This window comes from Panthera onca, chromosome C1 (assembly GCF_046562875.1).
Source record: "Panthera onca isolate mPanOnc1 chromosome C1, mPanOnc1 haplotype 2, whole genome shotgun sequence".
NCBI lineage: Eukaryota > Metazoa > Chordata > Mammalia > Carnivora > Felidae > Panthera > Panthera onca.
Window position 1 is genome coordinate 2,439,472 of NC_138346.1, and position 12,007 is coordinate 2,451,478.

At 62.3% G+C, this 12,007-nt stretch overlaps 1 protein-coding gene across 7 annotated transcripts in view; it reads left to right on the plus strand.

Moving 5' to 3' along the window:
* HDAC4 (histone deacetylase 4) overlaps positions 1 to 12,007 on the plus strand; it is a 288,638-nt gene that overhangs the window by 226,683 nt on the left and 49,948 nt on the right. For 6 of the 7 annotated variants that reach the window (XR_009607488.3, XM_060624337.3, XM_060624334.3 and 3 more), the window contains 3 exons: positions 4,478 to 4,698; positions 7,581 to 7,838; positions 9,656 to 9,842. Coding sequence is in view for 6 of the 7 variants with exons in the window: in XM_060624337.3 (XP_060480320.1) it covers positions 4,478 to 4,698; positions 7,581 to 7,838; positions 9,656 to 9,842 (666 nt within the window). In the remaining variant the exon portion in view is untranslated. The remainder of the gene's footprint in view (positions 1 to 4,477; positions 4,699 to 7,580; positions 7,839 to 9,655; positions 9,843 to 12,007) is intronic. The other variant, XM_060624336.3, reaches the window with a different exon arrangement.

The window sequence follows — 12,007 nt, forward strand, 5'->3', positions numbered from 1 at the left end:
GTGTGTGAAACAGGGGTAACGCGAGTGTCTGCCTGGCTGAGTTTCTTCGGGGTTAAGTGAGGTGTGTGTCAGTGCAGGATGGGCCTGACACTGGTGAGCCCCCTTCAGGTGTTAGTTGTGTGGTCGTGGTGGTTACTTTTGGTTTTATGGCTTTTAATTGGCAGCCTCCCTCCTCTCCCCCAGGCTGCACAGTCGGTCCTTCCCAGTTCTCGTGGCCCCTCCCAACCCCCTCCCCGTGAACTTGGCCCTGATTCTGGTCTCTGGGATCACCCTCCAAGCTCCGCCCCTGCCCGGGTTTCCTGCCCCTCAGGGCCTGAGAAGCCCTCTCCGCCCAGAGCACTGCCGTCCTGAGCCGGAGCACTGGCCGCGTGTGGCCCCTGATGTTTAAAGCGGTCGTTGAGACCCAGAAGCAAAGTACCCGTCTGGTTTCTCAGTCCCACGTGGGACATGGTGGGTGCCCGTGTGGCTGGTGGCTGTCGGGGCACGTGAGTGTGGCCTGTCAGGTGGTGCCGGCCGGCCGTGACGGCCTGGCTGCCAGCGGGCACAGGAGCGAGCCCTCTCCTTCTGGTGTGGCGCACAGGGGTGTGGCTCCCTCTTCGCCAGAGGGGGCCGCCCTTTCCAAGCCGGCTGTCCTGAGGCCTGGTCCCGACCTGGGCCCTGCCCCCGCCGGACGTGGCCCTTCCCCCTCCCGTGTGCTCTGCTGAGCTTCGCTTCGGTTTCGCTCCCCTCCTGCTCACCTTCCCTCCCGGAGGACGGTCTGCACATCCGCGGCATCGTCCCGCCCTCCCGGCCCCTGTACGGGGCCGGTGCGCTGCAGGCCCACGGTAAACGTCTCTGGGGGCAAAGCGAGGGACACTCGGGGTTTCTGAGGTGGCTTGTGTCTGAGCAGGATCAGGGACAGTCCCCAGGTTCACCTGCCAGCGGCCCTGCTTTTCCGTGAGTGCTCGCGGGCAGATGGACACACGGACAGAACGGCTGAGCCAGAATAGCTATGTCTCACGAACACTGGGAACAGAGGCCACAGATGCAGAGGGGGGAGGGGGGACGGGCGCCAGGGCCGTGTCCCTCCCCGGGCGGGTCCGTGGGATGTCCCACCTCCGTGTGGCACTCACCTTGCTCCCCACTGCCCCAGGAGTTGTCCAGCCGAATCTTCTCCTGAGAAGAGTGACGCGCCCTCATACGCTCCCAGATATTGGGTCTCTGAGTGAGCCCCCGAGGCAGCGGGTGGGAATGAAACCGTCATCTCGAGGCGAGAAGGACACGTGTGTTGTCCAGGCCTCCTGCTGTGTGGCCGGAAGGCACAGCTTTCAGCCCAGCGTCTCCCCTGGGCTGGTCCTCCGCAGTCGGTCTGGACGCTCAGCCGTGCAGCAGGGAGGGCGTAGGGAAGGCTTCCTGGAGAAGTGGCATCATTGCTGAGGCCTTAGGTGAGGGTCTCGGGAGAAGGACAGGTGGAGGGAGCAGGTGTTGCACCTGGCGGATGTGGGGTCATTCTGGCCTTCGGGTCACTCGCTGGGGCTGCCCCCCGCGGGCTGGCGGAACTGGCCGTCTGCCCGTGGCTGCGCTTCTGAGCACGGGGACGGCGGCTGGCTTCCGCAGCAGTGATGGCACGCTCCCCTTGGTACCTGACCTCTCCCAGGAGGCGCGTGGGGCTGCCGCGCCTGGGCCTGGCCCGCGATTCCCAACCCTGGCCAGGCCCCCAGAGCTCCAGAGAAGCCGACTGGTCCAGGCGGGCCCCTGCTGTGCGGGGATTTTCTTGCAGCGCTCAGGCTGTGCCGACGTGCAGCCTGGCACGCCCCTGGCGAGAACTTAGCCTTGTCTGGCTGTCACTTGGAGGGCCTTAAAGAGTCCCACCCTGGCGCATGGGGCAGTGGGATGCCCCATACGGATTTCTAAGGGCGCAGGCCGTACTCACCAGTGTGAATTCACCTACTTCGCCCGAGCCCCGCAGCACCAAGGCCAGCACCTCAGATCTGGGTCCGGAGCGCCAGGACAGCCTGACTCTTCGCCTGTTTCCCTCTTGACCCCCACGCTGGCTGGGGCATGTGGACGTGGTGCCTTTGTTTGCAAACTCGCCAACCTGGATGGCCAAGTGAATGCCAGGGATTCCCACGTGATCACCGTTGTGCGGTCACCATTGTGCGGTCCTGCGTGGGCTTCCGGTCGCGCCCCCCCCCCCCCCCCCGGTCCCTCTCTCAGGACCGACACGAGGGGCAGGCGGGTGTCATCCGTGTCCTGGAGCCCCGACAGACTTGCGCCAGCCCTGTGGGCGGGAAGAGCGAAGCGTCTCCCGGCCCGCCAGGTGCTCAGGGAAGGAGGCCCCCGGCAGCCCGGTCCTCCCTGCCAGAGCAGTGTCCGCCGGGCGGCACAAGTCAGACTCTGTCCCTGCACGGTGCCCATCTGGGCACAGCGGGCCTCTGCAGGCAGCTGGGTCACCCAGGACAGAATTGGATCTTCACGTGGTGTGTTTTTATGCATAGAAGTCTTTTACGTTGTATATACCAAAAACCAAATAAGGGTCTGTCATCAAAAGCCCTTGTTGATGACCTGAGGGGTCAACTTTAGGTTCTGAATTGGAAACCACCTGACCAGTAATGGGTTTGCCACTCAGAGGTTAGGAGTCCATTTTCTGCAATGCGACCAGTCCCCAAGTGGGACAGCACTGGAGTTCTGTGTCCCGGGGGGCCCATTGTGAATTTTGGGGTGAGTGGGGTGGGCCCAGAGAGGGTAAGGGTGGGGCGGGCCAGAACGGGGTCCTCCCGCTGTCTGCCCATGTCCCCATGGGGATAGTGGCCTGCGTCCTCAGGGCAGTGTCCACCCCGCGTGAAGGCTCACATTCATGCATGTTCCTGCTCCTTTGTCAGCCCTGGAAGCTGCTTTCCTTCCGCAGAGCCAAGAGAAGCTTCTGTGCGGAACCTGGGCGGCCGCCCAGCTGACCACAGCGGCCCTGCGGTCCCAGTGTCCTGCGGAACCTGAGAAGCAGCTGCTCGGGAAACCCCGTTTTAGCTTCATGTTTTCCGAGGCGGGACCCTCTTGGCGACTACGTCACCTTTGATCCCATAAATGCAGCTTCGTATGGCTGGCTTCCAAATTTTCATCCTCACGACACCTCTGTCAACAGTGGGTGAATACTGAAACACCTTCTTCGGATGATGGGTTTTTTTTTTGGTTTCTTTTTTTTTTGTTTTTTTTTTAGCTCTTCTAGAAACTTGAGAGGGAATCAGTCTAGCGTTTGAGTTACTAACTTTAACTTAGCAGCCAGGCAGATAATGAAATTTAACATAACTTCTCCCAGAAAACAGCGAGCTGGACAGAAGGCGATGGCAGTTTAGGGGGCTGGAGTTGGCTGACTTCTTGAAAAGCTAATCAGGGACAACTTTGCGAGGGTTGAACCTTTTCTTGGCGTCTGCTCTCTCTGCATACAAAATTGTGGTTGTAATTTTGAAATCTCCAGCCCACGAAGGGACAAGGGAAACAGGCTGCAGTGACCCCAGGGGTCTCAGGGACCCCCCCTGGGGGGGATGGTCAGGTGTGCCTGCCTGTCGGGGGGCCGGCCACTTGAGCAGTTCCGGGGGCCGTGCTTTTGGGGAGGCGGGCATCTGCTAAGGTCAGGTACGTGCTGTTCCCCCTCAGGCAGGGGACCATGACCCGCGTCAGGTTCAGCCTGAGCCTCGTGGGTTAGTGTGCATCCAGCTCGGGCCGCTGGGGCAGCCCGTTTTCCATTAGCAGGGAAGGTTTGTTAGACTTTTGCCCAAAGAACCCTGGGAAGATGATCAACTACCTAAGCCCACAATTTGCAAAAGAGAAGGTACAGGTGGATGGAAAGTTTACAGAAGGAAAAAGGTTTGGCATCCTGTGTCCCCTGCACAGGGTGCATTTTAAAACGAGATTCAAATGCACGTTAAAACAGGATCACATATCCATCCAGATCTTGAACACTCAGTCCAGGTGCGGGTGCAGGGGAAGCAGCTGGTGGGCATGGGGGGGAGGCAGCACCTTTGCAGAAATTTGTAGAAGATTCTGACCACAAGCGCCAGGATTTTGACAAGTGTTAACACCCCCTTTGTGAATAAAGTCACCGCTTGAAGAGACCTTTAAAGGATTTGATCCCTCAGGACGGGTTTTTTCCCTCACAGCTTGGTTTCTGGGTCGGTTAGGGGAAGAGCCGTCTCCGTGGTCTTCTAGAACGTGCCGGGCCACCGGGACCTCCGCAGCCCTGGTCAGCGTGGCGCAAGCCACTCCGGCGGCCCCGCGATGCCGCTCGGACCGCAACCAGTCGTTCTAGGGCCCGGGCCCGGCCGAGGGGTCGTGGGGCCACTGCCGGGCGGACCGGCCGCTCCGGAACCTGTGACTCGGAACGCCTGCGCACGGTGGCCCCTGCTCACTGAAGCCCACGCCGGCGGCTCACGGCGGCCTGCGCCCCGGGCTTCAGGGTGGAGCACGGGGGGCCCCCGCGTCACCTTCCGACGGTGTCTTTCAGGCCTGGGCGCGCTGCCCCTGCACGCGCAGGCGCTGGTGGGAGCGGACCGCGTGTCCCCGTCTGTGCACAAGCTGCGGCAGCACCGCCCGCTGGGGCGCACGCAGTCGGCCCCGCTGCCCCAGAACGCGCCGGCCCTGCAGCACCTGGTCATCCAGCAGCAGCACCAGCAGTTTCTGGAGAAGCACAAGCAGCAGTTCCAGCAGCAGCTGCACATGAGCAAGGTGGGTCTGCGGGCGCGGTGGGGGTGGGGGGTGCACATCGCATCCGCGTGCGGCCCCGTGTCCCCGAACTCCCTGGGCGCCCCTCTTCCCGAAGCGGGCCTGCCCGCCGGGACACCCTGCTCGCGGGGTCTGCGCCCTCGCACGGTCCCGAAAGTCCCTCACAGAGGGGGGTTTGGGCAGGAAATAGGGAAGTTCGGTGTGGCGGTGCTGGTCATCAAAACCGGAAACGGTCAGCGTCCCGTGAAGACGGCGGCCGCCAGCCGCCTGAATGCAGCCCGTGTGACCCCGCTGCAGGGTTGTGGGGACACGGTCCCCCGGCACCCTGCCCCTGAACGGCCAGATGCCCAGTGCAGGCCGAGCTAAGGCCCCCGTGGGAGACGGGCTGCCCCCCCCCCCCCCAGCACGCAGGGCCAGCCAGCACGCCCTCCCCTGCACAGGAAAGGCACCTACTTACTTCCTGTGGGCGAGACAGGCTGTCAGTCTGTGCTCCCAGCTGTAAACCCCACTTCACGTTCGTCTCCCCAGTGCCACCCGAGGCTTCTTAATTTTATCGTGTCACTGTCTGACTGATAGGGTAGGAGGTGTTAGGAAGACGGGAAACACCTATTCATTCCTGGTACAGTCTTGAAAAGAATGATTGAGAAACTGGGTAATCTCCCTAGACTCTATTCCATGATTGATTATGAGCGTGAACGACGGGTGATTGAAATGTTTGTACAGCGTTCTCCTGGGATCTCGGGGAGCCGACGACGTTGTCTGGTGCCGTCTGGCACCAGTATTTCTGCTTTTCGTCTGGGAGACGCTGTTCCTAAGGGGCTCCTTACCCGAGGGCGCGAGGGCCCAGCTCCCAGCAGCCCTGAGACCTCCCATCCCGCAGCCCTGCTCGGGCTGCGTCGGGGATCGTGGCCGTTTCCTGCGTGATCTGCGGCTCGTTCAACCCCTGCCTCCGAGTGCGTTCACTTCACTGACACCCCTTAGGGAGAGCAGCCACGCACGGCTGCTCCGGTCTTCCCAGGGTCGCTGGCCACGGGAACCGAACCGCTGGGCGGCGGAGCCCCTGAGAACAGGAAAGACGGACCCGGGAGCTGGCTGTGCTCACCTGTTTTGGCCCGAGGTCGGCACAGTCACCGGTGCTCTGCGGCCGTAGTAGCGTCACTTGTGAGAGCCCGGCACCTCGTGTGCCGTGGTGTCTGGTGAAGGTCCGCCAGGTGAAGGGCCTTTCCGGAGAACGCATGCCACGGGTGGGTGGCGGAGCCTCGAGCTGTGCAAGCGGCAGCCGCCCCCTGCAGGCCAGCGAGTGTGGGTGCGCCCTCTGGCGGGTCTGGGCGTAGTGACGTGGGGAATGTGGTGGCGGGACGCGCTCTCCCCCCTCTGCGGGGACGGTGCTCCAGGGCACCTGTTGCCCCCGCAGGACAGAGGCTTTGCTGGCTTTGCTGGGGGAGGCTGTTCCTGTCGCGGCTTGAGCCCCGTGGTCCCGTGGGTCGGGCTGCGTGCCTCGCCGCGGACTTTCCTGTTCACCTCCGCGCTCTCGGCGCTGACCCTGACATCCGGGTCCTCCGTCCGGGCGGTCTGACCAGGGGCACGCCCACTCATCTTCCAGCCCTGGCCTCTCTACCAGTTTGGCTTTTCCCCCGACCCGTAGTCTGGCTGTAGCAAGGGCCCCGCTCCGAATACGGACGTGCGTTTCTTCTCATGCCGTCTGGGGAAGGGGCTCCTGGAGTCCGGAGGGCCTCGCAGGACACAGCTGGTTTGCGTGTCGCCGACAGTGTTCGGCCAGCGCGCTGGCTGGCGGGAGCCTCGCCCCCGACGTCGGCTCCGCTGTGCCGCCCGCCCACAGCCCGGCTAGCAACCCCAGAGCTGCATTTCGAAGGCGGCCACAGGCCTCCGGCCGCGGCCGTGGCCCAAGGAGACTGACCGCACAAGCCCCCTGCATCACCGGGAGTCTGCGGCTGTGGCCACGTGCCTCCCAACTCCCTCCGCGCTGCGGCCTGAGAGGCCGAGGCCGCCTCGGGGGGTGTGGCCTGCGCCCCAGGGGATTGGCGGCACCTCAGGTGCCTGTGCTCCTGCTCCTGCCCAGAGCTCCCCGGGACAACGGGGCCGCTCGATCCGGCCCCCGGGAATCCTTCACGGAGCTGGGCTGTCTCTCGTGAAGCCCAGGATGGCCTGACTCCCCTGGAGGGGCCTGGAGGCCTCTGCTCAGATGCCCTCACTTCCCAAGGAAGCGGAGAGAGCCAGAGAGGGAGTCCGGGACCCTCGCCCCATAAGAGGCGGGTCCATGCTTCACCCCCTAGCCGTGCCCTCTGAGGGCTGTGGGCACGTGGGCCTCGGGGAGCTGCTTGGGAGGGCTGTGCCCTGGGGACAAGCACACGGAACACTGACACTCGCACACAGGCGTCCGCCCAGTCCGACCCTCGTCACGCCCACGATGTGGTGGTGTGGGTGGTGAAGCAAGCGGTCTGGGAGGACTTGTGTACAAACGTGCGGTGGCCGTAACGTGTTAGGCATCCTCGAAAACCTCTCCCCTTCTGGAAACCGAGTCAGAGCGTTCTCCACAGCAGCATAGTCAGGGGCTTTGCAGACGGTCACATTTTCTCCGAGCCACGGCGCCGGTCCCCCAGGAGCCTGGCTTGACCGCTGTGACTTTCATGCCCCGCGTCTCTGCGCTTGGCACCCGGGTGCTTGTTAACAAATGCGCACCAGGTGCTGGGCTCTCCTTCCCCGGCCGGCCCGGCGCGCAGGGTGTTGGGCGACAAGCGGTGCCTGCCGGCTCCAGCTCAGGCCCGGCAGCATCCGTCCAGGTCGTCCGTCCCTTTGCTCTGAGGCACAGAGCTCGTGCGGTCACGTCATCTCCGCCGCCCTCATCCCTTACCTCTGCCTTATAGATTATCCCCAAACAGAGCGAGCCGGCCCGGCAGCCCGAGAGCCATCCCGAGGAGACAGAGGAGGAGCTTCGTGAGCACCAGGCCCTCCTGGAGGAGCCCTACCTGGACCGGCTCTCTGGGCAGAAGGAGGCACACGCGCTGGCCGGCGTCCAAGTGAAGCAGGAGCCCATCGAGAGTGATGACGAGGAGGCGGAGCCCCCGCGGGAGGTAGAGCCGGGCCAGCGCCAGCCCACCGAGCAGGAGCTGCTCTTCAGACAGGTGACCGCGCGGGGTGGGAGTCGATGGACCGGGCGGGCCAGGAGGGACAGGCCAGGCCCTCTTTCCTCAAGGGGCGGCGCCGTATGGCCGGCCGTCAGTAGACACGGACGGGCCTCTTCCTCCCGGCCCTTCCCCGGGTGCTGTGGGAGGCGGGTGCAATTTGCTCTCTCTTTTACGTTAGCTGTGCCTAGAGATATAGACCCTCTGTCCACGGTGGGCATTTGTGCACCTGTATTCCAGTCAAATGCCAGCTTCGGAGTTCCTAGGGATGGTTTTCTTTCAGATCTGTAAACTGTAGGCTCACATAAATCCAAGCGTTAGTAGGATTCAGCATAATCATTGAAGGTGGAGGGGGATGGAGATTGATTTATTCTTTTTGTTCTTTTTTTAAATTTTTTTTTTGCTGTTTATTTTTGAGAGAGAGAGAGAGAGAGAGAGAGCGCGCGCGCGCACAAGTAGGGGAGGGGCAGAGAGAGGAGACACAGAATCAGAAGCAGGCTCCAGGCTCCGAGCTGTCAGCCCAGAGCCCGACGTGGGGCTCGAACTCACGGACCGTGAGATCAATACCCGAGCCGGAGTCGGACGCTTAACCGACTGAGCCACCCAGGCATCCCAAGGGAGATTGATTTCTTAATTGATCAAAAAGGTAGTCAGGGCCTTTGGGGGCCCAAGAGGCAGTGGTGACCAACTTTACAGATCTGGAAAAACGGTGTGACACAGGTACGTAGTTCCAGGCACTGACACACAACGACCAAACCCACTAGAGACTGATGAGTAAATCTGATGAAAGATTTATCAATTTATAGTGAAAAATAAAACTTCCACGCCCACGAAACCACTAGGGCAGCCGGCCAAGGGTGCGCAGGAAGTGGAATCCGATAGTAGCCTTGAGCAGCGGAGCTGTGTCTGGAGTGTGGCGGCTCCCACAGTCCGCGGGGGGCGTGCTGCAGGCAGGCGGCATCTCTCGTGCTTTTTTTGTCGCTCCTTCGGAGGGGGTCCCTCCGTGGCTTCTGGGTCCACGTTATCAGCACCCCAGGCACGAAAGCGCTGCCCCACAGAGGCAGTCTGGACAAGGGGCGGTCTGGACAAGGGGAGGGGCCGCCTCTTCTGTCGTGCAGACTCCTGGCATCAGTGAGCCCGGCTGGCCGGCAGTGCCCACACCACGCTGCCCATTTGGGGCCCTTGTGGTATTGAGCCCTTACCAAAGCCGACTCCTAGAAATACAGTTTTGTGAGAAAGAGGCGTTTGTGAAAGTATGTTTAATTGCTTCACCTCCTTTTTCTTCTGGTTATTTTTGCTGGAAGGCAGCCAATGTGGGGTCCTGGGCATTGTCCATCTGGGTCCCCACCCGTCCTCAGAGAGGCACATCCGCCCATCCCTGCCCCCTGACACCCGGTCGAGCCCCGGGCACCCGGAACCTGAACAGAACATTTCTTTGCCTCAGTGGAGCCTTTCTGCCCTCGGGCCGGGGTGTGGGACCCCAGGAGGCCGGGGAGCAAAGGGTGGCAAATGGAAGAGTCAGCCGTTCCACCCTGAGGCGTGCTCTTCTCTCACGTCTCTGGCTGCGCATCAGGGACTCTTGGTCAGAGCAAGAGCACAGCAGACTCGCCCAGGAGGGCTGCCTGCAGGTGGGGACTCCTCGGGCGCCAGGCAGCCCGTCCCGGCAGCCGCCCCAGCGAGTTCCTGACCTGTGCGCTGCGTGTGGGTGCCCAGAGCCGTTAGAGAAGAGATCCGTGTAGCCCTTCAGCCGGGGAGGGGGCAGGTGACGTGGGGGCAACAAGAGCCTGTGTCTTCTCCCCCCCCCCCCCCCACCCCAGCAAGCCCTCCTACTGGAACAGCAGCGTATCCACCAGCTGAGGAACTACCAGGCGTCCATGGAGGCGGCCGGCATCCCCGTGTCCTTCGGCGGCCACCGGCCTCTGTCCCGGGCGCAGTCGTCCCCGGCGTCTGCCACCTTCCCCATGTCCGTGCAGGAGCCCCCCACCAAACCGAGGTTCACCACAGGTACCGTTCACGGGGGCGTGTGGGTTGGGGCGGCCGACCGGCACCTGCGGGCAAGACTGGGGCGCAGCCGGAGCAGACGCAGGAGGCCCGCCCCGGGCTGCGCTGTCCGGAGGGCGAGGGGATACCCCTGACCTGGTCTGATCTGCGCCTGGGCAGAGCCCTGGCTGGGGGACTGGATGGGTTGGTCACTGAGGCTCCCCACCCCTTTCTCTGATGCTGCGGTCTCTCCTGGGTGCCAAAGCCCATCTCCCCTTTGCTGGAGAACCTGTTTCCTCCAGAGACCGCCCACCCACAGGCCACCGTGGCCGGCAGGCCGGGTAGCTTCCCATCCACGGTCAGCAGAGACCGCGACCTCGTGCTTTCTCGCCCGCCCTTCTGTGAACCGAAGCTTCAGGTGGGGCCTCGGCTGTGAGGCCCAGGTAGCTTGCGAGTACAGTTGGGACAGCTCAGGCAGCCTCCCGGTCTCGCCAGTTGTCCTCCCTGCCCCACCCCTGCGGGAGCACGGTGACACCTGCCAGCAGGACTGTTTCTGCTTGACCAGCACCGCCCCCTGCAGGCAGGGACGAGGACTGTGTGGCCGGGCAGGCGCCTACCCGGGCCAGAGGCTCTGGGCTCTGAGTCGGGCCCTCCCAAGTCAGGCAACGGGCTGCACCCCGGGCGTCCACGCTGCCCAGCCATGCCCGGCCCGGGACAGAGGGCGGCCAGGATGGCTCTTCACATCCTTCTCGGCTGCTGGTTCTTTCTGGTGACGGACAAAGAGCACAATCCCTAAAAACACAACGGTTTTGTCCTTCAGACAGACCTCTAAAACGTCCTGTCCGCAGGCTGTAACATGGAAAGTCTGAATGTACCCAAATTCTCCTTGTTAAAAGGATACTTTTTATTTTCAGAGGAAAATTTCATTAGTACTTATCCAGAGGCCAAATCATTGCTTTTCAGAAAGAAACCAGGAAACTGCAGAGGGTCACAAATAGAGTCAGCAGGTGACTAAGATGGGCACGTCCCTAAAAGACCCCAGAGACCCCAGTCCCTGTAACCATGCTGGAAATGTGCCCACCGTGGGGGCCAGGGAGGCCCCCGGGGCGCCTTTGTGCCTGTGTGTCCCCTGCAGTGGCCTGGCCAGTGGCCTCATCTGCCTTACTGCTTTTTGAAAATGTATAAAATAGGACGAGCTCACCGAAAAGAAACAGGAGAGAAACACCGAGAAATTGACAGTTGCCTGGAATCCCACCCCCCAGAGGTAGCCACCCTCAGGATCGGGTTTAAGTCCTCCAGATCTGTTTCTGTGCACAACTGGACGGACAGGTTTCCAAAGACGGGACTCGGCTGTCGCCGTGGGCTTGGCAATTCTCCACGCCCGGCCTTGGCGGCATCCCGTGCACGTGGTCCTAGCTCGCCCTCGTGGCGGCAGAGCGTCCTGGCTCCTCGGCTCTGCAGACTCGTGCGGTTTCTCTCCGGATTCCAGGTTCCTGTCTGTAAGCGGGAGGGACCTGGGGTCACCTCGAAAGTTCCCGCCACGGGATCAGTAAAGACTAGCCGACTGTTGTGTCGGGATGATGCCATGTCCGTCTTGTTTGTGTACACGCATTCCACACGTGCACGCGCGTGCACACGTATGTACGTATACGTTGCCATTACGAACTGCTGAACGCACCCTCTCGGGTACACGGGTCTTGTACACGTACTTTAGTGCGTGGGTGGTGAGCGCGCTTGGTCCCGTAGGCCTGTTCTTCGCCAGCTGCTTTTTTTTACCGGAAGTCCTCCCTGCCCCACGCAGTCTTGCTGGTATAACCCAGGAATGCCAGGAATGCTCCAACACGAGGGGACTGACTCCCGTTAGCCTGACTCACGAGAGAATGAGAGGCAGTACTGGGACCAGTACGTCCTGAGGCCAGGCGTCCAGCTTGGCCCTGTAGAAGCGGGCTCATCCTGCAGCCCTGTTCCTGTGTTTGGTGACGCTGCCTCCGTTCTCCAGCATCAGGGGCATAGAAGTAGCCGTGGGTCTGACAGCACAGCTCGTCTCACGGGGCCTCCACCTTTCTCTGCCTGCGGGAGTGGGTGTTAGCCACACATGCCCCTTCCCAGGCCCCTGCCTGCCCGAGCAGGTCCATTCAGCCAGCCTGACCTTCCGGTTGTGCCCCTGGGAGACCAGGTACGGGGGGACT